This window comes from Eumetopias jubatus, unplaced genomic scaffold (assembly GCF_037043125.1).
Source record: "Eumetopias jubatus isolate StellerSeaLion01/CBP00866 unplaced genomic scaffold, mEumJub1_p1.0 scaffold_7, whole genome shotgun sequence".
Lineage (NCBI taxonomy): Eukaryota > Metazoa > Chordata > Mammalia > Carnivora > Otariidae > Eumetopias > Eumetopias jubatus.
Genome location: NW_028274813.1, coordinates 25,400,922 through 25,425,330, shown reverse-complemented (window position 1 = coordinate 25,425,330; position 24,409 = coordinate 25,400,922). Strand labels below are relative to the sequence as shown.

Sequence of the window (24,409 nt, the reverse complement as noted above, 5' to 3'; positions counted from 1 at the left end):
GTGTATTCGTTTCCAGAACATTACTCCCTAGTGTGACAGTAATAAGTGAGATATGATGTGACCTAAGCATCATTATCATCATCATCCCTATCATCATCCAAGTACATCAGCAGTACCTAGCAGCCCTGGCATGCTGGCTCCTAAACCACGTACTTAAGCTGCCTACCTTCCCTGTGCATCATTTCTCCATCTGTAAAATGGAAATTAACTCATCCAAATTTCTTCCAGAGTTTTTGTAAAGGTGGCAAAAGAATTAGCCATAAGAGCTTTGAGCCAAATGAGGGAGTGACCAAAGTGTCACCAGAGGTGTTGTTTCCTGGGTCTAGGTATGGGGAACCGTGGGAAGGTTTGATGCAGGACCCAAGATCTGGGCCCCGTTCACAAGCTCTGTGACCCCAGGCAAGACACTTGTCCTTGCTCAGCTTTCTGCTAAAATGAGATTAAGGCACATCCCTCTCTAGTTTCACCATTTTCTCATTGATTTGTATGCTCCTCCCACCTTGCCTGAAACCCGTCTCCTCCTTCTACGAATATATCCCAGAAAACTCTAGGCTAGATCATGCTGGCCTTGTATCCAATTCATTTCTTCTTTCCCCAGTAACCCACTTAACTGGCAAGTTGCCCTGGGTATGCACTCTCATAGCTTCCTGGACTAAGCCTCTGGCAAAACACTTTACTAGAATCATGTTTAACCATCTCCTCCAGTAGTAGACCATAAGCCTTACCAGGGCAAAGCTCACGTTCCTCTTGTTCAGCACCGTGTCCCCAGTGCCTCGTACAGAGCCAGGCACATAGAAGGTGCTCAGTAACTATTTCCTGTTAGAATGTTTGAATAAAGACTCCAAATCCATTTTATTATTTGTCATTTCAGGAAGTGTCGTTTCACAGAATTAATCATCTAATGCTGCATAACAAAATACCCCAAAACTTACTGGCTTAAAACAACAATGATCGCTTCTTATCTCTTGTTTTCTGTGGGAGAGAAATTCAGACAGGGCACAGCGAGGTTGGCTTTATCTCTGCTTCTTGTCTGCGACCTTGGCTGGAAGACTCAAAGGCTGGTGGTGGAATAATCTCAGTTCACCACTTATCTGATGAGTGATGCTGGTTGTGAGCTGAGAGCCTAGCTGGAGATGTCAGCCAGAGCACCTCCTGTCCTCTCTCCATGTGGTGTGGGCTTCCTCACAGCAGGGTGGCTAGGTTCAAGGGTGGCTGTCCTGGGAAAGTAAGAAAGAGACAGGAGGAACGTCTCTTTTTTATGACTTCAGTTTAGGAGTTAGATAACATCACCTCCACTACGTTCCGTTCATTAGAACATCAGTCACTAAGCCCAGCCCACAGTCAAGGGGAGGGGAATTAGCCAACATCTTTTGAAAAGAGAAGTGGTAAAGAACTTGCAAACATGTTTAAACTACCACAACCACTTAGCTAGTGCAAGAGGCCAAGGGCAGGGTGAAAAGTAAGTGTCTAAAGAAGGTTTCGGTTCAAATTATTATCCGTGTGAGCTTGAAGGAATTGCTCTCTGAGAATCAGTTTTCCCACCTGTACAATGAGTAGGTTGCAGTTGTTGGCGCTTGGTGGTTTTCATGCTTGGAGTCTTCTTGCCTCAGTGAGCTTAAGAGGAGCGCCTCTTAACTAGCTTTCTTGAAGTCCCGTGACCCTTCCCATCACTCATCACCCTTGGTTTCTGACCCCGGAGGCAGCAAGAGGTAGCTACTGGAGCTCAGGGGACCTAGGAAGTTCAACACCAGGGATAACTTTAGGGAACGGAGGAGGAACCACTGAGCACCTCCTGATTCTCCAAGGCCTTCTCTGTCCCAGCCCAGGTGTAGAAACCTCAGCTTGTCAGAGACGGGGTGGTGAGAAATGCAGCAGTTACAGACCTGAACAATCCACATATGCGGGCTGGCAGGCCAGAGCCCAGGAATCTGCATTACCCCAGCCCCCACCCCCACAAGACTGTCATTCATACTAACTCCTGGTGGGAGAGAGGAGAGAAGTCTCAAAGCGCCCATGGCTATCTGTCTCCTTTCGGAAAGTTCTTTCCCTCTGCTCCCTCTTCGCGCTTTTTCCGCGTTACTGCTCTGTGGAGGGGGAAGAAAAGTTTGCCTTGGGTCTCCGCAGTCCTGGGCCCATACACAGCAATGGGCTGTACTTTCTCCTTCTTCTGAGCCGGTTGGACCCTGCAGGACCGTCGCCTCACACTCCCACGGGACGCGCGGTTCCCAAACCCTGGTGCGCAGCGGCCCCTCTGCCCCGGGGCACGAGGGCGTCCACCGCCGGGTCCAGGGAAGCCAACTAGGGGCGAACCCCGCGCCTGCCCCTCCCACTGGTGGAGGTCTTGGGGTGGAACTGGGTGGCTTTTAACCCTTTCGCTTCCAGAAGTCGTGACCCTAACCCCCAGATGTCTTCCTTTAAGGAGCCCGCATGCCAGGAGGACTCTGCGCTCACCCGGGGTGACGAGCTCGGCTGATACATGGGGAAACCGAGGCCCACTGAGGGAAGCGATTTGTAGGATGTCCCGCAGGAAACTAGACTCTGACTGCTGTCTAGAACCCGGTCCTCCAGGCCGGAGCTCTCGCTCCTAACCCCCTGAGGGCCCCTGCGAGGTGCTTCCTTTAGGAAATCCCCGACCGCTGGCCTCCCGAACCCGGCATCTCCGTGCAGTTTGCGCTCCGCGCAGTTTGCCCTCCGTGCAGCACGCTGCGAACTTCCTCCGCGGCTCCGCGCCGGCTTCGCAGCGCCCTGACAGAGAGGTGAGAGCCGAGCGGACGACCCCTTGCCTCCTAGCGATAACCTGGGGCGCAGGGCGGGCCGCCAGAGGCTGAGGGCCCGGCGGGAACGCGCTGGCCCTTTAAGGGGGGGACGGAGCGCATGCGCGGCGCGGGCCGGAGTGGAGCCCGGTGGGCGGCAGGCGGGCAGGGGACGCGCGCGGCCGGCGCAAGCTGGGCCCTGGGGCGGCGGGGGCGGTGGTGGCCCGAGCCTCGCGGAGCAGCCGAGCCGCGATCTGTGCCTGGACCCCGCGCTCGGCCGGCTGCTCTCCCGGGACTAGCGCAGCCCGCGCTCGCCGGGGCTTTGTCACTCGCCTCCAGCTCCATCCGCGGACTGTGGCTGCGCGAGCCTCGAGCCCTCCCCGCGGGAGGTCCTTCCTCCCGGCTCCGCTCAGCCCGGGCAGCGGGAGCGCGAGCGCAAGCGGACCGCCGCGGAGCATCCTTCGCCCGGCCCGGCCGCGCCACCGCCCATGCCGCAGCCACTCCGAGGCTGCGACCGCGCGGCCGGAGCCCGCCGCTCGGTGACCTCAGCCTGGCCCCTGCGCGCCGCCCGAGTCGGCCCCGCTGAGCCCCGGGCCTGGGAGCGGGACCCGCGTCCCACGATGGCTCGGTCGGCGCTGCGCGGCGCCGGGTGCCCGCTGTCCGCCCGCTGAGACGCGCCGGGCTGGGGACCGGAGGGGCCTTGGCGCTCCCCACCGCGCCCTTCCCCCTTCTGAGAGCTTCGCTGCTGTTTCCCGGGGGCTAGGGGACGGGGGCCGAGACAAAGCCCACTTTGTGCGGGGAGTTGGCCGCTGGCGTGGAATGAGCGTGTCGGCGCGCGCCCCCTCCCCGCGCCCCGCCAGCTGCGAGTCTTGACTCCCAGGCTCGTCGCGTGGAAGAAATCGCGGCCCCTCGCCACCCTCCGGTCCGGGGGTCCCGGCTCCGACCTGATGCGGCCGGGAGTCGCCTCGATATCCCCCGGAGCGCACGCTGCCTGAGCGTGCGATATTTTGGAGAGGAATCTGTTCTCTCCAAAACTGGGACTTGGGGCGCCCGGTCGGCCTGGGCACCGGTGCCTTGACCCTCTGTGGCTGCAGGTCGGAGCTGTCTGGCCTCAGTTTCCCTCCGACTTTTCTCCTCTCTGCAAGCCCAGACTGCTGCCATCATTGTTCTCGCTGTCAAATGGGGGAGCTTTGTGAAGGCTGCCAACTTGGGGTGTGTTCTCTTTATCCCGCTTCACAAAAAGAACAAAGCCTCTAAGGCTGACCCCGGACAACCACCTCTCTACCCCCTACTTCACGTTGAGGCACTGATTTTTTTTTTTTTCTTATCGAGTAGTATTTTACTGTACAGGAGCCACGCCCTGGTTTCTTAAAGGCGCCTTGCACTCTGTTTGGCCATGTGTTATCTCTGCAGCTGGTGTGTGGGAGGCCTCTTGTGAGCCACCTATTTTTTTTTTTCTGCCTCCTGATACATTCTCCCACCCCCGTCAAAGATTCGGGGATGCCAGGGGGGAAGAAGGTGGCCGGGGGTGGCAGCGGTGGTGCTGCCCCCACTGTCGCTGCCGCCCCCTCTGGGGTCAGACGTCTGGAGACCAGCGAAGGGGCCTCAGCCCAGAGAGATGATGAGCCAGAAGAGGAAGGGGAAGAGGACCTGCGAGATGGAGGCGTCCCCTTCTTTGTCAACCGGGGTGGGCTGCCTGTGGACGAGGCCACCTGGGAAAGGATGTGGAAGCACGTGGCCAAGATCCACCCCGATGGAGAGAAGGTGGCCCAGCGGATCCGTGGGGCCACAGACCTGCCCAAGGTGAGGGATGTGTATGTGTATGGGTGGGGGTTGGTATTCAGGGTTTTAGTGATGTTGGGGCTGGGAGAACAAAACCACACCTTCCTTTGTGGGGTAGGGGACCACTCGCATGGTAACACTTTAAAAATACAGACAGGTTGTACCTGTCCAGAAGAATTTTCTCTCAACTGCCCCTGAGGTTCTGTGAGGTCCACATACCCTGTTTCCAGTAGGCACTCCTCCATCTCTTTTTATTTATTTTTTTTAAGTTTATTTACTTAAGTAATCTCTACACGCCAGTGGGGCTTGAACTCACGACCCAGAGATCAAGAGTCTCATGCTCTTCTGACTGAGCCAGCCAAGCGCCCCCTCTTCCGTCTCTTTTTAAATACCCATGTTTTGTGGGCAGGGCAGTGGATTAACTAACGAGTACACCAGCGTGGCTTATATCTTATTTGCTAAGCCAATGAACTGTGTGGGCAGAGAGGTAATGAAGGACTAAGGAGTACACAGGGCTTCAAGTGTTGAGAAAATATTTTCGTGCCTCATCCCACTGAGTTCTCAGACAGCCTTGCAGAACAAGTGGGGCTTGGGGTCCCATTTTACAGATGGAAACTCAGGTAGGAACTCAGGGTCTCACAGCCATTAAGTGGACACAGAGCCAGGACTCAACCACAGGTCTTCGGGTTCCACGTCCTCTGCTCTGCTGGATGTGAGATGCAGGGCAGTACGAAAAGGGCCTTTGGAGAGGAGTAAAGTTAAATCATCTTTCCGTGTAGGGCTGGCTCCATGATGGCTGTCCTTTAGTTGCGTCCCCCATGAAGGCTGAGGCTGTGTCTCATTCATCTTTGTCTTTCCAGGGCTTTCTGTGCGCCTCGCACAGGACAGGCACTGGTGTGTGTTTGCTGGATGAAAGAGTGCTTGAAGTTTTCGCATGCATAATTTTTGTGTTTTTTTAGCATTAAGGTTGAGACTAAGGAAACACTCTCCCCCATGCAGAAATGCCCAAAGAAAAGCGCTTGGGGCAAAGGTCAGAGCCCAGTGCTTAGTCGTGCCGGCTCAGGTGAGAAGGGGACCAGGGACAGCGGCCCTTCATGTGGAATAGACATGGAGACAGCCTGTTTTGTTTCATTTTTACCAAGTTATTGGTGGAGCCGTCAGAAACTGTCTTCCGGGAAAAGGGAATTCAGAGGCTGAAGGCTGAGCAGTGGCCTAATATTTCCTGGGGAAATAAAATATGGATTGATTTTGCATGGCTACATAATTGCCCTATGTAGAAACTTGGAACTTAGGAAGCTAATCCCCTGTGATTGGACATTATTTCTAATATTTTATTCTTAAGATGAACACGGTAGCGAACATTCTAAGACATACATTTGGGGATCCGTCTCTTATTATTTCCTTGGCATAACTTCCTGGAAAGGAAGCGTTGCGTCAAAGGATACGGCTGATGGTTTTGATCACCCGCCTCTCCGTGTGAACTCAAGCAGGCCCTCGACCTATTTGAGCCAGTTTTCTCACCTGTGCGATGGAGTGGAGTGTGGGGAAAATTCAGTGAGAGACTACGTGTCAAAGGCCATAGTTGTTACTGGAGGTTTGTTACCTCTCTTCACATCTTCCCTCAGGAGGGGAGGCTAGGTTTCACTCGGTGTCGGCGCCAAGAGGGCCAGAGCCCCACGCTTCTCCCAAACAACAGCAAGTCGGGGGTTAGCAGACAGCTCTCCAGCACCTTGCTTATGTCTGAATCGGGCTGTGGGAGAGTGTGAATGGTTCCCTGCAAAACTGTCACCACTCCCAAAGACTAAAAAAATTCGCGAATTCATTAGCGACTGGTCTATAATGTCATCCTGTCATCTTCAACCTTCACGTCTAGGGAGGACACCCATGAAAAATGAAGCTCTTGGTTGGGTGTGGAGGGGATGTCATGACTGACAGTCTGGTTGGTGTGGAAGGGGTCTTGTGAGCAGACTGGAAAAATTCCAAACTCTCCCTCCTTAAACCATGTGACAAAGGTCACAGATAGAGAAGCTGGATGTCTCTGTGGGGTTCCTCTTGGACCTTAGCCCAGAATAGAAAGGAGCCCTAGAGTCTGGGAGGCACCGGTGATTGGATCCCAGAGTGCCAGCAGCAGAGACGACCAACCCCTGGGCTGGCCCCTCCTGGGTGGCCGTGCCCTTGGAGGCATTCTCTGTAGAGGTCACATCATGGCGGGCCCAAGAGCTGTTTTGTTGGGATGGCGTTCTGTTTTAAAAGATCACTGGAGCCAAAGTGTAAAATTGGGAGATTTCACATAAAGATCCAGATTGTGGGCATCTTTTCAGAAAATGAGAAGATCCGGGAACAGAGAATCTGTGATCCCACATAGCAGCTGGCTGCTGGAGCTGAGGAGTAGTTCCCTCTCTCCCAACTGGCCACAGTCCCTGCCACGCCCTCCCCGCCTGCCTTCCCCCTTTGTGCTACCTGCCCGGCCCCTGCCCGGGGCTCAGCCTGGGAGCCCTGTAGTGTAGTGTGATACAAAGAGCTCAGCAGAAGAATCTAGCATATTCAAATCCTGATTCTCTCATAACTGTTTTTGTGTGAGGAAGGCATGCAACCTCCTTGTGCCTCAGTGTCCTCAGCTGTAAAATGGGGATGGTAGCAACACCAGTGTCCAAGGGATTTGGGGAGGGATTGATGAAGTCGAGCATGGGAAACCAGGTGAGCACATAATGTGTGCCCAGCAAATGGAGCAAGGCCTGAGGGTGTGGTGGCCACACCCCAGGTGCTTTGGGGGAGCATCCTTTAGAGGATGATACAGTTCGTTGAAGGGCAGCCTGCTTCCAAAAGGATCTCAGGTCCAGGAACAGTTCGTGTCCTTTCATAAGAATCTCTCCTTGATGTTCCAAGCTGCCACCACCTTTAAAAGCCTAGGGGCCACTTCTCCCAGACCAGCTGCTGCTGGTCTTCTGACGGTGGCTCTGGCCACAGAGCTCCTGCAGAATGGGAATTTGGACATCTCCTCCAAAAAGGTAACACTGCCGGTATCCACACACGCTGACCAGCCGCCTTGGCCCACACTGTAAGTGACGCTGAGCAGGAATCGAACCTTTGCTCTGTGCCAGTCACTGTTCTAAGGCCTCGACGTGTAGCACCTCCTTTATGCTGTGAGGTTGGTTCTGTTACGGTTCCCATTTCACAAATGAGGCTTCTGAGGCACAGAGAGACCTTCAGGAACTTGATGCCAGACAGTAAATGGCAGAGCTGGGATTTGGATTGAGATGGTCTGGTTCTGACCGGCTCTATCAACCTCCAGGCTGTCCTGCCTCTTGCCCACACCTTCATCTGCGGGCTGATCCACCTCCCTGAAAAGCCTCCTTGTTGGGCTGGTTGAAATGGACTCTACCAGGGAGACTGTCTTAGTAGAGTTCAGGACTTCAGGGGGCCGTGGACCAAGGGTAACCCTTGGCCTTGGTAGTGGAGGAGGAGTTGTCCCCGAAGAGATCTGGGTAGTAGATATCACTCACTGCCACGTACCCCACTTAACCACCCTTTGACACTTCCTGGCTCCTGGTTTGTAGCTGGGGGCCAGGGGGCAAATCCAGGCTACCAATTTGCCCCCAGTCCTAAAGCGGGCGTGGCCGTTTGGATGTACGGAATCCTGCGTATTTGTTTTTGAGCGAATGAGTGTGTACGTGGACGTTCAGAAGAACAGCGTCGGCGCTGTCTGCATCACTTAACACACATAACGTGAGTCATGCAGCTGGCCAGACAGCTCCTTCCAGCTAAGCCTCAGTGGTGGGGGCCTTTGAGGCCCCACTTGTGAATCCCACATCTTTTTTTTTTTTTTTTTTTTTGCCTCTCTTAGAGTCCTTGCCTTCTCCCAGAGTAATCAATCCCTAGGTTCTCTGTCTGGATGGCAGGTGATGCCCTGACCCAAGGCTGGCTCTGGTAAGCGTCAGTGAAGGATCCTCTGACTGGAGCTCCCTCCTTGTCTGGACTGTCTCAAAGGGGGACATATTTTCAGTCTCTATCCAAAGCTCCTGGAAGTTCCTGGATGACCTCAGTCGAGAAGGGGACGACCCACTTGCCTCTCAGGGACCTTCCACCTGAGGAGGTCAGGCGCCATGCTCTTCACAGCACATTGCGAAGGAATTTTTCCAGTTCCTCTCTCCCCTCCCTCTCACCCCATATCTTGACACGGGGAAGGCTAAGCCAGGCCCTCAGAGAGTTCTGGAGCTCATCTGGCCCTCGGTGGTCAAGCAGGAAGTGGGAGAGAGCCCCTCCCCCCAATCCTGGGACTTTTATCCTCCTGGGGACTGTACGTGGCTGCGTCAGTTTGGGCCACAGTGTGATGTGAAAGGGGAAATAGCTTCCTCCAGAGAGAAGTGTCTGCTGCTCAGGACTGCCGAGACGGGAAGGAGGGGACCAGCAAAGAGAGGAAGTTGACACAGAGCTGTTGCTCTGGACTCTCCCAACCGGGCCTTCCCTCCCGCGTCTTCAACCGTGGTAGCCTTGCCATTTAAAAGGCTGTGCCCTGTGGGCTCGGTATCTCACGACAGGCAGAACCTCTCCCACCCCAGCCCTACCCCAAGGTCACACAGACGGAGCTCCTGCTTTACCCTTTGGCTCACACATAGCCCTATCCGTGCAGCCTGAGACTCAGCAGCCCCAGCCCTGCTGGGTGGGCTCCATGTGGGCTGGGGGTGGGGGTTAGGGTGGAGTAGAGACCTCAGGGGGAGAGGGGGAGACCTCTCTGTGAGGAGCCTGAGGCCACCTCCCAGCAAGATGTCCTGGTGGCCGAGGGGGAGCCCAGACAGGTGGGCCTTGTTTCTGAAAGCCGGGTTCTTCTACCTTCTATCTGTTTTGTAACCCCAGAGAACCCTAGTTGGTGCTCCTCTTGGCCACCTCAGCCTCACTGACTTGTTGCAGCCAAACTGCTAGAATTCAGGACCCCTGGCCTGAGAGGGGGACTCCTGTGCCTCCACGAAACCCCTCCAAAGCAGCGAGGCCATGGCAAATAGATCCCTGGCAAAGCCTGTCCCAAAACCTGATCCTCCAACCAGCGACCACTGACCGACTCCTCAGCAGTTTGGGCTACAGGTAGAAGGCCTGTGCCTTCCAACACTCTGTGATACTGGGGTGCATTCATCCTCACGGAAGGAGCACTCCCCCAGCCCAGGCAGGGCCCTGGGGGGAAGGCGACACCAGGTAGATCTATTTTGATCCAACAGTTGAACCAGAGCAAACCCCGAACACAAATGAAATTAACCCCAATATTGACATTCTTGTTGAGCCGGGAAGTTGACGGATATTTAAGATTCAAAACAGCTGGTGAGCCAACCTGTGTTTTTCTAAAATTATGGAAGAAGCATAAAATCGAAACATCAACATAAGCTCCAAATTAGAAATGCTGTCGAGTGCCAGGAGGGAGAGAAATGGCCTTGGTGGGGGCCTGACCAGAATCTCTGGGAGCAGTTGCCAAAGACAGAGGGTCAGGACAGGAGGGAAGGGGGAGGCCTTCAGGCGGCAGCTTCTCTGGGGGCAAATCCTGGGTGTCGGGTGGGCTGGAAGCTCCGGGGTGAGCCTCCCTCTTATGACCAGAGCTCTTTCTCCACCCCTAGATTCCCATACCGAGTGTGCCTACGTTCCAGTCCTCTACGCCTGTCCCTGAGCGCCTGGAAGCCGTGCAGCGCTACATCAGGGAGCTGCAGTATCCTCCCAGGTTCAGGGTCATGGCCACCATCTGGCTGGCCTGCTGGTCCAAAGACCAAGGGGGGCCCATCTCCAGACGGGGCTGGAGAGGCATCAGCAGAGCGGCCCAGGGCCACAACGCCCAAGAGTGCTGTTCGCAGCGCATCTCTGTGGCCCTCGAGGGTGCTGGCACCGCCTGGCCACGGGAGGGTTTTCTCGGATGAGTGCCCGCCGCACACGGGCCTCTCCGCCACCCACTTCCTCGTCCTCCGTGTGACAGGGTAAATGTCTCCTGAGGGGCCTGCTGGTGAGATTGTCAAGCCCGGGTCCCCCAGCCAAGACCTCCTCCTCTGCTGTCCATCCGGACCCGGCAAGAGAGAGGGGGAGCTCCCTTGGGGCTGTTTAACAGCTGTTTGAAAGGGATGGGAGGAGGCAGGTGGAGGAGAAAAAGGATTTTACACTCTAAGAGGTAACTTCCACATCTTGGAACGTTCTCCTAGTTCTTTGCCTCTTTCTTCCCTTGTAGGAGGCCAGCTGCCTTGCATGGAAAGACCTGACCCCCCCTTAGGCCTGATTCCCCAGTATCCCTGCTCTGGGCCTCTCCGCCCCCTGTGCCTGCCCAGAGCTGTGTGTCCTGAGTCCTCTCACTAGGCCCTGCCAGCTGCAGATGTGACAGGGATGGAAGGACCAGGCATGGGGCCTGAGCAGGAGAAAAGACAGACTCATTACTGGAAATCAGGTCCAGCCCTTCCATTGTCCCAGTGGGGACGTTGTGGGACAAACTGGGGAAGGCCGTTGGCTCAGGAGCAGCACTGGGCAGTTTAGCTGCACTGGATGCATCTCCCCAGCTCCAGCCTCCTGTCCATGCACATTGCTTCTCGGCTGGTTGGACAAGGACATGCTGCTGAGAGCGTCTGCTCTGACTCTCCCAGCCCTGGCCGGCCTGGCTGCCCGCTCCACAGCTCACAGCCTGGAGGGGAGAGCTGTGCTGGCCTCTCCTTTCCGGTGTTCCAGTCTCGAGTGCCTTGTGGCAGCACTTTGTGGGGTTCTTACCGAGTCTGCACCCCGGGAGTGCTGGGCCCAGGGTCTGGCACATGGGTGGGGGCAGAGGGACGCAGCACTTCCAGACCCAGCTAGGAAGCCCTTAACTGGTACCCGCAGGTACAATCACACAGGGACACAGTTCTTTGAAATTAAGAAGAGCAGACCTCTGACAGGGTAAGTTTGGGGAGCACCCTGTCTCTCTGCATCCAGGCTAACAGTGCACCCAGCCAGGTTGGGGCGCCTGGGGAGAGGCAGACAGGGACACTTCCCAGGGGACCCAGCCAGTGGGGGCAAGTACCACTGTGGGGTTCTAAGGTTGTCCTAAAGGGGGAACTCTTGCCCAAGATGAATATCCAGGGCTCCCTTGATGGAACATCCATGCTGAGCTGAGAGAGTGACGGGCAGCCCCTCAGCCTGCCTTGGTGATGACAGAGGGTGTCCCAGGTAGATGTCTAGCCTCATCTCTCTCTCTTTTTTTAATCAATGAGCCTAGTGGGAGAGAGCCAGGCCTCCCACTCTCTCCGGCCCCTGCAACTGCCCGCATACTCCCCATTGCAGGGGACCTGTCTGCCACCCCGTTTGCCTTATTGGACACTCTTCTAGTCACTTAGTACAGGGCCCAGTGTCTGAGAAACAGGGACCCCGCAGGCACTTCCCATTCCGCCAGCCCCTGTAGACCCTGGGCAGGCTTCACCCCAAAGAAGCCCCAAAGGCAGAGGAGAGTGGAGGGTGAATGCCACTGCTGGGTCTGGGGGCTCAGCCCAAAGTTTAAAACCCTGTGTTTTAAAAATTAATGTGAATTTTACATCTTTCTCCACACACGATCTGTCCATGTTTGCTTTCTTATGAAAAATACTTTACATGGTCTGCTTGCTCAATGACTTAATTACCCCTTCTTGAAAGCCGTGGGTAGAATCCAGCCTCTCTAACGGAGAAGCTTTGCTCTCACCGTCCTGTGGTTGCTGGGTGCTGGGGGCCCCGCTCCAGCCTCAGTGCGATGGGGGAATCCAGCACCTTCCTGGGCAGGGCCAGTGGCCAGGCTGCATTCCCAGGCCTGGGAGCAGCATCTGATGAGGAGGAAGGAACCAGGCCTCAGGGATAGGCTGTCTCAAAGTGGCCTGAATTGCAAGTTCAGGAACAGGCTGGGTTGTCGCTGGGCAGCTAACTGCCTGAGAGCCTGTGTCTAGGCCCCGGGCAGCCAGCCAGCTGCGGGGGAGCAGTTGTAATTAATTACAAGCTCTTTGGAGAAGCCATGGTTGAGTCATAGGTGTTCACTGTGCTCTGAAAGGGACAAGAGCAATGCCAGGGTCCCCAGCATCCTTGGCATGCTTTCCCGCTGGCCCCCGCAACACCGTCTTCATAGAAGGCCCCCAGACCCGTGGGTGTCCAAGACCTGCTTTCCAGGGCATGCCCCCCCTCACCCCGCCTCTTCTTCTACCACTCAGGCTCAGGACAGATTGGTGGGGGGCGGGGGGGTTGCTGGCCCTGAGCTGGAAGGGAGGGGGCACTTCTAGACCACCTGCTCCCTCCCGCTGACCCTCCCCCACTGGAAGGGACTGGAGGCTGTGTCCTTAATGGTTCTGCCTCCCTCCCCCCAGGCTGATGGACCTGGCCAAGGAAATGACCAAAGAGGCTCTGCCAATCAAATGCCTGGAAGCTGTGATCCTGGGAATGTATCCTTCCTTGGCCTTTGGAGACTAGGGGCAGGTGGGCTCAGCCTCTCTGGGCTCCAGCTTTCTCCTCTGGAAGGGGAGGGCTGAATGAGCCCCAAGGCCCTCCCAGCAGTCATGGACTTGGTCCCAAAGTGAAGAGCTCTTGGCAGACTCAGTCCCCAGCACCTCAGTTGCTAACTTTTCCAGGCTTCTTAGGCAGATCCTTATTTTTTAAGATTGTATTTATTTGAGAGAGAGAGAGAGAGCGCGAGCGCATGAGCAGTGGGGAGGGGCAGGGGCTGAGGAAGAAGCAGGTTCCCTGCTGAGCTGGGACCCCCCCCCAACACCAGGCTCTATCCCTTCCTGGGATCATGACCTGAGCCAAAGGCAGATGCTTAACTGACTGAGCCACCCAGGCGCCCTTAGGCTGGTCTTTTTTGAGTCATGTAGACACAGTGACTGTGTTCTCTGAGCCCCCAAATCAGGGCATATTGTCTCACAAAGGCTGTCGTGCCATTTCGGAGAAGCAGTCTGGGAGAAGCCATTTAAATGCCCAAATGTCGGCATCTCCAGGACCCGTTGATTTGTGGAAATGATGGATGGGGTCTTTGAAACAAAACTGCCTCTTTAACAAAGCAGAGTTTCTGGGTCACCCCCCATCCAATGGGCAGAACTGAGGCCTACAGCTGGGTCACCAGGGTAGCGAGGTGGAACAGATCAGCCCCACGTCAGAGCAGGAGGGAGACAGGTGTTTATGGCCTGTTCTCTGTTCTAATTTGTCTGTGCCTTAGCTATAGCCTTTTGTTTTGTTTCACGATGGAGAATGTTAAGCTTGTACAGACAGAATAATACAGTGAATCCCATGTGCCCGTCACTCAGTCTTACCAGTCCAGGCCAGTCTGGATTCGTCTCTGCCCACCCCTCCCATCTCCTGCTTCCCACAGTACCTCCCAGCTCTTAAGTATTCTGTGTGCCCCCCACCCCCGGGTACAGGTGCCTGGCTTAGTGCCGCAGAGAGGGCAGGGGGCAAGCTGCCGAACAGACCTGGGACAGATCGGGGAGGAGACCATGATGGTCAGGCCAGGAGCTCGGCTTCTCCAGGAGGACTGTGATCCAAGGGGGCACTCCCCCCACCCCTCATGGACATACCTACCTGAAATTATACACAGAGACCACAGGGGTGCCTCCTCAGTCCCCCTCCCGCAGAGGCCCCAAGAGCTAACTGCACCGTGGCGGTGGTTTGCTGAGAGGCAGGCCCACCTCCGTAGAGCCTGAGAAGCCTGGCCCAGTCCAAAGGGTTCTTGGCGGGGATGTGCCTGAGGCCAGCCCTAGAACTTGAGGCCGCTGCCAGTGCCTCCTTCATGAGCCCACATTCTCTTCTTCAGGGGCCACACCCCCAGGTGGAGGCTCCCGCCCACACTGTGGGAGAGGGGAGGGACACTCTGCTTCCTGCCCGCCCCCCCCCCCCCAGGCAGAGCTCACCTGAAGCTGACCCAGGCAGGATCACATGGTCCCAGAGACCTTTCAGAGGTTACCTGGAGACTCCTGGACAGGGAGATGACAAGAGCAGCTCCCATCTCGGCTGGGGCCCCTCCCCGTGGTCCCCACAGAACTGCCACAGCCCCTTTGTTTGCTGCACACACAGCGGACCCTGTACTGAGTTTTTTCCTGGGCCGTTCCTTGCTGAGCCCTGAGCGTGTGCCCTGTTCATCTGTGCATCCTCAGGCCTTGCAAGGAGCCGGGCTCAGTACGTACCCTAGCGACCGAAAGCACAGACTTCGAGGGCAGGCTGACCTGGACCTGAATCCTAGCTCTGCAGCTTACTGGCTGTGTGACCCCAAGCAGGTCCCTTAACATCTCTGAGCCTCGGAGTCCTCCTCTGCCAAAGGGCACGCTGGCCGTGCTTGTCGTGCAAGGTGGTTAGGACAGCCGGACAAGTCATTGCATAGAGGACACCTGGCGCAGTGCCTGTACAGGGTATCTGCTCCAAGCTCTTGTTTGTTCATCCCCTTCTACTCATTTGTTCAAGGAGAGTTCATTGAGTAACTCTTAGGTGCCTGGCTCTGGGCTAAGCCCCAGACAGGCATCAAGGAACGTGGTCAGACGAGGTCCCGGCTCTCAGAAGTTTGCGTTCTGGCAGGGGACACAAAAATCGTTCTGGCAGGGGACACAAAAATAAGCAAGCGGACAAAGAAATAAGTAATATTGTTGCAGTTTGTGGTGAGCGTGTCATGGAGGAAAGAAACAGGAGAGCCGACTTGCATTAGAAGGGGAGGTCAGCCATGGCGGCTGAGCCTAGGGCGTGAGAGGGGCCAGCTTAGGTGGACACGGACCGGCCCCCTGGTTAAAGGGAAGAGCTGGTGCAGAAGGTCCTGGGGGGTGTGGGGAACTCCAGGTCGGAGAGACTGAAGGAGCGCGGCAGGCGGCGTGAGAGGTTGGAGCCGGCAGGCGGCCCAGGCTGTGTGGGCCTCCCGGGCCCGGGGAGCTTGGCTAGGTGTGAAGGGCAGTAGCCAAGCACGAGTGTGTACTGGGGGGCAGCAGTGAGAGAAAGCGAATAGAACTGCCTGTGCATCTGGGAGGAAGGTATGTGTGAGAGAGAGCGAATGTGACAGCATGTGTCTGCGAGTGAGTAGGGGGGCGGGTGAGGGGACAGAATGAGGGAGGGAGGGAGACAGGGCTGCGGGCAGCAAGCCTTTCTCATCCCTCCTCCAGCCACGAGGGCTTCTGGAAAGCTCTGCAGTTTGCAGTGGGGAACTCACTGTTAGCTATTAATAGTTTGCGAGCCCTGCCTGACATTCTCGCAGCGGCCACGAATGACTGAGAGCCCTGACCCTACAGGTTACTTTATTGAGCACCTACTGCATGCCAGGCTCCAGGCGGGAGGACGGGATGCGGGTGGGGCCGGCTGGGGGTCCGCCCTCGGGAGCCAGGGCGGAGGGTCCCGCCTGCGCTTCTGCCGGCTGTTTCCTTAGCTGGGCTGGCGGGCCCAGTTACCTCACCAACAGCATGCCCACCCTGGAGCGCTTCCCCATCAGCTTCAAGACCTACTTCTCAGGGAACTACTTCCGCCACATCGTGCTGGGGGTGAACTTCGGCGGCCGCTACGGGGCGCTGGGCATGAGCCGGCGCGAGGACCTGATGTACAAGCCGCCAGCCTTCCGCACGCTCAGCGAGCTTGTGCTGGACTACGAGGCCGCCTACGGCCGCTGCTGGCACGTGCTGAAGAAGGTGAAGCTGGGCCAGTGCGTGTCCCACGACCCGCACAGCGTGGAGCAGATCGAGTGGAAGCACTCCGTGCTGGACGTGGAGAGGCTGGGCCGCGAGGACTTTCGCAAGGAGCTGGAACGCCACGCCCGCGACATGCGGCTCAAGGTCAGTGCGGGCGCCTGCCCTGGGCCCGGCTCTGGAAACGGAAGGGCTGCTGCTTCCTAGTGCGCCACTTCTCGGGGGAGTGCCCCCCGCCCCCCCTCACCTTGGCTCCCACCCCAGCAGAGGTGGAGCGAGGCTCAAGGGAGGTGATGGGGGTGAAGAGTCTCCGTGGCGGATGGGGCTTGCCTCTGGGTTCCCTCAGGGGGGCGGGCCAGGGAAGGGTCTGGAAGGAAGCAGCAGGTGAGCTGGGTGTGGGTGGAGGGCGAGTCTGCCACCCCGGGGAGAAGGGCAGGGCTGAGACCCTCTCTGGTGGAGCCCTTGGTTGGGAAATCGGGGGCTGTCTGGAGGGAAAGGTAGGGCCAGGTGCAAGGAGCCTCCGTCAGTCCTGCATATCCTGACCCTTGACCTCCCAAACCCTGCACTGAGTAGAGGACCAGGAGGAAGTCAGAAACAAGAAGGAAGGCATACCATGGGAAGACGAAGAGGGTGGTGGTTCCTTCTCCCTCTTGCCCACCTGCAATGAGCAGGAGGGCGAGGGGCTGTTGTACCCTAGCAGGTGGGCTGAGCTGCTGAGAGGCTTGCCCACCCCCAGCCTACCAGTGGGCAGAATCTTGGCCTCTCTTTGGGTGGCCCTGGGACTGGAGAGCCTCCCCTGGTGCCTGCCTGGCCCCTCCTGGGTGCTCAGCCCTTCCCCACTGGTCAGTCACTAAAGAGCCCAGGAGGCAGCTGGTGGCAGGGAGGAGCTCTATTTTCAGGGCAGGAAACAGGTACAAGGAGCCCAAGAGCTCTGCTCACAGGCGATGAGGTTGGACAGGCGCTCGCTCAGTCTCGAGATGGGGGACATGGTCATGTCACAGGTGCCGGCAGCGCCCCAGCAGGGCCGGTCTGAGCTCGGCTGCCCTGCCTTGCCAGGCCCCAGGCACGACCTTGTGCAGTGACAGCACCTTCCCTGTGCAGTGGCCCTGCGCGGCTCTGGGGGCTGGCCCTCACCTGCGTACACCAGTTGCCCTGGCTCCGGCTGCTGGGGTCGTAGGGGGTCTTCGAGGGAGCAGGTGAGACCCGGAGTTGGAGCCAAGAGTCACCTATTCTTTAGCACTGTGATTCCCAATCTATATGGTGCTAAGGATCCCCACATTATTTGCCCCTCTCCACCGTATACCCCAGGTTTTGAAAATTCAAGCTAAGCTGATCATGACATACGAAAGATGTTTCATTTGCTTTTCTCATGCTTGCTTAATCATACATGGCTGCCAGTCTGAGCTTCTGCTTGGCTCAAGATTACCAGTGTCCCCCTTGGGACTGGTAGGATCCCAACCCAGAATGCAGACCCAGGCTGCTTCCCCAGCTGTTGCATTCACGTGGCATGGGTAATGGCCCTGTTCTCCAGGGCTTCTTACAGTATCACAGAGCTCAGTGACTTCCCCCTAATGCAGACTGCCCGGCTGAGGAACCCTTGCTCTGGCAGCTTTAGTTCCTAGGAAACAGGTTTGGGATGACCCTGGGAACAGGGCAGCCTCCGGGCAGGAGGGGCTCTGGGGAAAAGCCCTAAGGGTGTCTTTGTTTCTTCCTCCACACCAAGATTGGCAAAGGGACCGGCCCTCCCTCCCCCACCAAGGACCGGAAGAAGGACGTTTCCTCCCCGCAGCGGTGCCAGTCCAGCCCCCACCGCAGGAACAGCCGCAGCGAAAGGCGGTGAGGGATGGGGTGATGGGGTCGTGCCTGGGGGAGCCTGAAGGCAGCTTTCTCCTCTCATCTTCTAGAGCCCTGTGTTTTTCTCACCCTTTTCCCACCCTTCCCTATTTTGCCTCCCCCTTCCCCCCCCCTCCCGCCCCCGTGGCCCGAGGGAGGTGATGTGGGTTGGTGGGTTGCTGTCCCGTTTCCCCGGGGCAAAAACCACACTCACTGGCCCACTGGCTGCCCCGTGTGAGGCCCTGGTGCCAGAGCAAGGGGCCCACACAGAGGGTCAGAGGCAGCTTATGTGGGAGAGAGGCGGGGAGGGGTGGGCTCCTGCCAGACAATGAGTTCTCCCAGGAACACCGCTGGGAAAGGTTAACCTCAGATGTCAGCTGGTGGGCGGCTTTGAACCTAACTTTTGCCCCTGCAAGTCTGGTGTTTGCCTCGATCTAGATGGCAAAAACATCCCATTAAAATACCAGGCCGCCTCCTCTCCTTTGTTTCCTACCCGGCGGTCTGGCTCTTGCGTTAATATCATTGTCGTTCAGGAGTCAAAGCTCCGGGATGATTAAGGGGCACAAGCAGGCCTCCCGTGGGCTGTGTCATTCCCTTCGACCGGGGGTGGGGGCATGGGGGCTTTGGTGGGGAACAAGCTCCCAGTGCAGATAGCCACAGGGTTGAGTTGTCACAGCCAGTCGCAGAGGAGGGGGCCTCCAGCAAAGAGCAGGAGCCTGTAAGAGAGTGTCGGGACCACACACAGGACGGCACAGGCAGGTCGGGGTCCCAGGAACACACTCCCACATGGACTTTGCTGCTGCCTTTGGGGCACCTTGAAGAATGGAGGGGGAGCTACGGGGAGCAGCCGCTGTTTGTTCCCTTCTCCCCTCCCCCCACCAAGCCACTCACCCCTACCCCTTCTCCATTCTCTTTTCCCTGCAGGCCATCGGGTGAAAAGAAGCCTTCTGAGCCCAAAGCCATGCCAGACCTCAATGGGTACCAGATCCGGGTGTGAGGCACGTGGCAGTACCCCAGCCTCGCCACTTCTGGGGGCCAGGATCCATCTGCCAGGACCAGCCTCGTTCGTGGGGAGGGAGGGGCTGGTGATGGGGGGCAGGGCAAGAGGCAGCAGGAAGAGTCTGTCTCAGCTCAGCCACCCAAGCTGCTGCCCCTCCCACTGGGCCAAGACCCCTAACTTTGGGCCAAGAAGCAGTTAGTGTTTTATTTGGAATTTTTAACCTGATAACTGAAGTTTAAAGTGTTTGGGGAAAACTTAAAAAACTAATGGATCTGCCCATCGCCAGAAGGCCAGTGCTTAGGAGATCTAAGTCCCACAAGGCTGGCCAGGAGGAGTGGCTGGCTCTGCTGGCATCTCTCTGGAACTTGAATCCATCCTGTCTGTGGGAAATCTCCCAGCCCCACTAAGCCTGTGGCAGGATGGGGGTGGGGTCTGGGGAGGGCTGGAGGTGTTTCTCCGGTTCTGCCTGCCCTGGCAGAATCTTGACCCAGGGAACGGGAAGCAGGGTAGAAATCATCCTGGGAAAGGTCTGTGTGGCCAGTATCAGGAGCTTGGCACAAGGCCACATCTGCCCCAAGAGCAGAGCCCATGGCCCAGGAGAGCCCTCATGCCCTTGTGGCCCACGGACAATGCTATGCGGGCTGTAAGAGAGCCCAGGAGAGACCACTGGGGGAAGAGATCCCAGGCCCCTACCTGGTCTCCTTGCTTCGTCCAGCTCTGCCTGGTCCTGAAGCTGGGGGGCTCCCTGCAGAGGGGCTGGGCTTTGCCAAAGGCCCAGAGCTGCACTGGGTTCAGTGTGACTGTAGGGACTGAGCAGGCCTGGTGGGTCCAAGAACTGTGGCTGGGGATAGAGTGGGACACTCAGGCCTGGGGCTATCCCCTGGCAGTCCCCAAGGGTTGGGGGGAGGCACTGCTACTCCCCCTTTCTGTTACCTCGGTCCTTGCTGTGAAAAGGATGCCTGTGCCTCAGGCCTGTCTCCCCTCATTTAACAGCCCATCTAGGTTTGGGGGTACCAGTGGCGATCAGGCCTCTGGCGTGTGGCTTGTCAGGGAAGAATCTGAACAGCCGGAGTCTGCACAGTCTGCCTGTCAAGTGTGAGATACCTGGCAGGCGAGTGAGAAGTGGAAAGAAGTTGGCAGGGTTGGGGGAAGGTTCTAGAGGCTCAAGCAACAAGGAGGTGGTAGGGCAAGGGTGCACCTGGCCACCATGGAGGAGCAGAGCCTGGGAACTGGGGAGTGTACGTGAGAAAAGGATGTGGGGGAGAATTTGGAATCAGGCTGCTTGGGGAATAGTGAGTTCTCTGCTGCTGGAAGTATCCAAGCAAAGCCTGGATGGCTACTTGTTGGGAAGCTGTAGAGAGGAATCAGGTTATGGGAGGGTAGCTAGATAAGATGACCGGTAAGGTTTCTTCTCACTGAGAGGCTATGATTCAGCCAGGGCCTGGGCCCTGCAAGAGGGAGGATCACAACTAGAGGGGTAAGCTCGCACGCCCCCAGGGCCAGGCAGGGCATTAACAGGAGGGCTGCGGGCTGGGTAGGCACTACTGCTGCTCAGCTCTTCTCAGAGAGGGGCCCTGCATTGCCAGATTGATTTTTTTTTTCAGAAGCCAGAACTCTGGATTTTTATGTGAAATATCCTGACTTTTAAATGTTGGCAATCAGTTCAGAAAATGTAAAAACCCAAAATGAAAGAGAATGCCAGTTTGTAATCTCTGAAGTAGAGAGAGCTGGTGCTGGGTAGAAGTCCACTGAGATGCTTTGAGGTGGAAATCGCGAAAGTTCTAGGCTTCCCAGGGCGGGCTGGGCCAGGGCAGGATGCTCGCCACTGAAGCTGCTCCCAGAGAGGGCAGCGGGCCCATGTTTGTCTTCCTCACTCTCCTTGCAGACCAGAGACCCACGAGGGTCACCAGCAGGGGTGGAGTGGAGATTGAGCAACTCCCAGCCTGCTAGGGAGATGGATAGGGAGATGGATGGGGCGAAAGAGGGAGGGAGGGAGACAGGATGCCTTTGCAAATGTGAGTGCCCATCAGGGAAGCACCAGAGGCTGGCAGCTCTTCACACCAGCAGCTTCTGGCCCAGAGCCAGGCCCAGCAGGAAGTCAGATGGGCAGTCCCTTGGGTTCCTCAGGGGTCACCAGGCCCTGGGGAGGCACCTAAACTGCGCCTGGACTGTACCCCGGCCAGGTCAATTCAAGGGCCATTGTGACCCCTGACTCACCATCCCATCCCATCCCAGTTCTCAGGGAGTGGAGTGGTGATCCCCACATTCCCCACATTGGCCTGAGGCAGAGATGGCTCCCTTTGGGGGGTGTGCAGCTGAAAAAGAATGAGGCCTTTTCCAGGTCTACCTGTGGTTGCCTCGAGCAAGCCACTCATCACCAGGGGAGGGGACTCAGACCCCCTGTAGAGCCCAGGGTTTGAGGGAAGGCGTGTGAGAGGGGATTGGGGTCAGGGAGACGGGAGGAAACTGCTCAACCCATAGACTCCTTTGCCAAAGCCGTCTGGGGAGAAGGAAGTGGAATGAGGCCCACCCCTGTTGCTGCCTCCAAGAGGGAGCTGATCACCCTGAGCTGATAGCCCCCCGCACTCCCTTTCCTCGCTGAGCCCTCGGGCCGGTGGAGGCCACCACAGGATACAGCGGTGCTTTGTAATTTGTGTTTCACATTTTCTCATATGTAGCAACCCCTCCTCCCCTCCCGAGCGTGTTTACACGGGCTCTGCTCCCTGGGGCTGGCCTGACTGCAGAGTTTCTGGGGAGGCAGAGGAAAGGACTTTGGGGCCTTAGTCACCATCTTTGGTTTCACCTCATCTCACTTCCTGTGAGGAACAGGGGCCTGGCTCCTGACTCAGGACTGCCTTCCAGCACTCAGTGGGGGCTCCTCTGCCCCCAGCAGTTGGGGGTGGGGGTGCTGCTGGCCGAGGAGTCCCCAAGGTGAGGTCAGAAAAAGCTGCTTAATGAAGGTGGGTCAGGGTGGCAGTGACTGTTCCCCAAAGCCCAGCTCCCTGTGCTCAGTGCTAGATCAGAACACTGGGAAACTGGGTTCAGAGAGCCTTCCTGCCCACCTGTCAGTCCTCTCCCTCGCATGGCCTCAACACATGACTGTGTTGTCATGTTCCCTCACCCATCGCACCAGGCCCCCATCCTTCCTGGCCATGGCCGCATGGGGAGAGTAGCAGCCCCCTGGCCTGGGTGCCATGAAGCTAGGGCCAGGGTTCCAAGGAGCAGAAAGGGCCATAGATCAGCTGGGTCTGGTTTCGGGCCCTGTCAGCACACAGCCCATTCCTTCCATCTCGAATTTGACCTTCTGGCTCTGAGACGGGGTCCAGTTCTGGTCAGCAGCGTGCCCAGAGGCCCATGTGTCTGTGTCCACCTGGGTCTCCTGCCTGGGTGGCTTTCTGGCTTCGATGCACCAACATCCCCAGGCCCACCCTCTGGCCTCGAAGTACAGGAAGTGCAAGCTGGGCCGGCATACTGTGTTCTTCATGTCAGAGCACCCCTGTGCTGCAATCTCCATTCGTTCCCGCTGAGAAGCCAGCTGAAGGGTGGGAGGGGGTCCACCCCAGGCCGGGCAGGGCTGCTGCGGTGCTAGCTGCAAGCCCCAGTGTTGACCCCCTTGCCACATCCTGGTGCTCCTGAGTCCCAAGTTCCCCTTTCTCTCGGGTGTGCTTGGCCCAGGGCCCTGGTGATGGGGGCCGCCCCTCCCTTAAGCTTTGTGTTGGGCTGCCTGTGGGACCAGACTTAGTCCTTCCTGCTCTTCCTGTGTCAGTATTGCTCCCTCCTCTCTCACTTTTACACCCCTCTCATTGCTGTGCTCACTTTTTTCCTGAAATGAATAAAGGCTCCCTGGCTCCGGTTGCACGGGCTGGGCAGAAACCACGTGGAAGCCTGTCTCCTTCCCCCTGGGAGCTGGGGCTAGAGCCCACCCCACCCACCAGTGTCAGCCTCGGTGGCTCCAGGAAGAACCTGACCAGAAATGAGGGGAGCCCCAAACCAGCCAACAGGAAAACTTGAGGCCCCTGTAGTCGTCGTGAAACTTCTGGGGTCCCAGACTATCACCCTCTGCCTGCCTACGCCACTCTGCTCTTGTTAATCCTAGCCTGGGAGATCTTTCCTGCTGGCTGGAAATGAACTCTTCTCCTTCACACAGCCAGCCTGAGCCCCGCAGGCCGGCATCTGCTCCTCCCATCCCAGTTTCCAGCAGCTCCCCAGGAACTGAGGGAGGAAGGAGTATTCCCCTAGGAGGAAAGGTTATTTCAGAAAACCACAGCAACAGGGATCTGAAGTCCCTGCTCAGCACAGTTGCCCACAGTCTCAGCACAGAATCTATGGTGGCTAAAGCCACCGCCTTGGAGAACACCTCTGGTTCCACCCATCACCCTTGCTCCTTCCGGCTCTGGGCCCCTTCCCATGCTTTAAGACTAGCCCAACCATGGCAACCAGACTTGTACAAAAATAGCTTTTAGACCCCACAGCTTTAGTTTTCACCTGTACCCTTCCTTCCTCTGCTCTCCTTTCATTCAGCTGAGAGTAAAACCTGCACTTGTAAGAAGAGGTAGGGCATTTCCTCCTCCTTATTCCAGCCAATCCCCATAAGGTCCTGTGCTAAACAGCAAGATTCGCTGACTTTCAGGGGCGTGGTAGTAAAGCATGGCAGCTCGGAAGAGAGGCAGCCTGCTGGAATCCACAAACGTCTTAGACTGTAGAGCATCCAGAGAGAGGCAGTTTTGCTACTTACAGGCTCATTTAAGTCCAATTTAAATGATACCCAAAAAAGACCTTTCAGTAAAGGTAATCAGAATCTGTGAGTAATATGGATTGTACACCTTTACCCAAAGGCAACATTATAATGTACACATTCAAGTCCAGCTAAAATACCCAGTCAAGGGCCTGTGGGTAGACTTCAGTGACATGGGCTCATTCATAGTGGGGCTCCTGGATCGCTGGTGTACAAGTGAGGGTTGGGTCAGTGCTGGGACCAGAGTCTGCTGGGATCATGAGTTCAGCAGGCTCATTGTGGACACTGCTTAGAATTGGCAGAGAGGTAAATATCATCGTGGACTTCCGGGAGGATCAGGACCCAACTTACAGGGGAGAGGGGTTACCTCATTTCCTGCTGCCCTGTGTCTTCCTGGCTCTCAGCATGTCCCAGCCTCATTTAGCCACATGACTAATTTGTGTTGGACTTTTGGATGCAGGTGGCACTTCTTGGAGCCCTGAACATGAAGAGGTTGAAAGCCCTGTCACCCCCATCTGCCAGGATCTGACCTCTTGACCATCACTCTGGAAGGCGGTGGTGACAAGAAAAAGTGGTCATAGCAAAGACCAAAACAACTGGTCCTGATGTGGACTGCCTGGTAACCCTTAGTGTTTGCCAAGGGGGTGAGGGGACCGGCTGCTGAGGCTTGGCAGGTGGTGGAGATGGGCCACCTCAGGTCAGCTGGAGGGACGGC

General features: G+C 56.9%; 2 protein-coding genes across 3 annotated transcripts; one reads left to right on the top strand and one right to left on the bottom strand.

Moving 5' to 3' along the window:
* Nucleotides 1–827: 827 nt before the first annotated feature.
* Nucleotides 828–3,098, bottom strand: LOC114204417 (uncharacterized). Its single transcript, XM_088025159.1, has 4 exons — nucleotides 3,087–3,098; nucleotides 2,452–2,952; nucleotides 1,543–2,084; nucleotides 828–1,217 (listed from the first exon to the last, which is right to left on the bottom strand). The coding sequence occupies exons 1-3, from the start codon at nucleotides 3,096–3,098 to the stop codon at nucleotides 1,668–1,670; spliced, it is 930 nt and encodes a 309-aa protein (XP_087881285.1). The 3' UTR covers nucleotides 828–1,217; nucleotides 1,543–1,667.
* On the top strand, nucleotides 2,689–22,835 carry VASH1 (vasohibin 1). Of its 2 annotated transcripts, XM_028097516.2 has the most exons (8): nucleotides 2,689–2,756; nucleotides 4,246–4,556; nucleotides 10,136–10,224; nucleotides 11,364–11,423; nucleotides 12,848–12,922; nucleotides 15,892–16,273; nucleotides 17,850–17,962; nucleotides 18,884–22,835. In XM_028097516.2, exons 2-8 carry the CDS (start codon nucleotides 4,254–4,256, stop codon nucleotides 18,954–18,956), a joined length of 1,095 nt encoding a protein of 364 aa, XP_027953317.1. In that variant the 5' UTR covers nucleotides 2,689–2,756; nucleotides 4,246–4,253; the 3' UTR covers nucleotides 18,957–22,835. The 2 variants fall into 2 exon arrangements, with proteins under 2 accessions (XP_027953317.1, XP_027953326.1); XM_028097525.2 differs by lacking the exon at nucleotides 2,689–2,756 and having other exon boundaries at nucleotides 3,835–4,556; nucleotides 11,367–11,423.
* Nucleotides 22,836–24,409: the final 1,574 nt, after the last annotated feature.

Coding starts and splice junctions, on each gene's coding strand:
- LOC114204417 (XM_088025159.1), bottom strand. Junction 2,085..2,451: donor AGCCGAGCTCGTCACCCCGG/GTGAGCGCAGAG, acceptor CCCCCTCCACAG/AGCAGTAACGCGGAAAAAGC.
- VASH1 (XM_028097516.2), top strand. CDS start 4,254: ATGCCAGGGGGGAAGAAGGTGGCCGGGGGTGGCAGCGGTGGTGCTGCC. Junction 4,557..10,135: donor GGGCCACAGACCTGCCCAAG/GTGAGGGATGTG, acceptor CTCCACCCCTAG/ATTCCCATACCGAGTGTGCC. Junction 17,963..18,883: donor AACAGCCGCAGCGAAAGGCG/GTGAGGGATGGG, acceptor TTTTCCCTGCAG/GCCATCGGGTGAAAAGAAGC.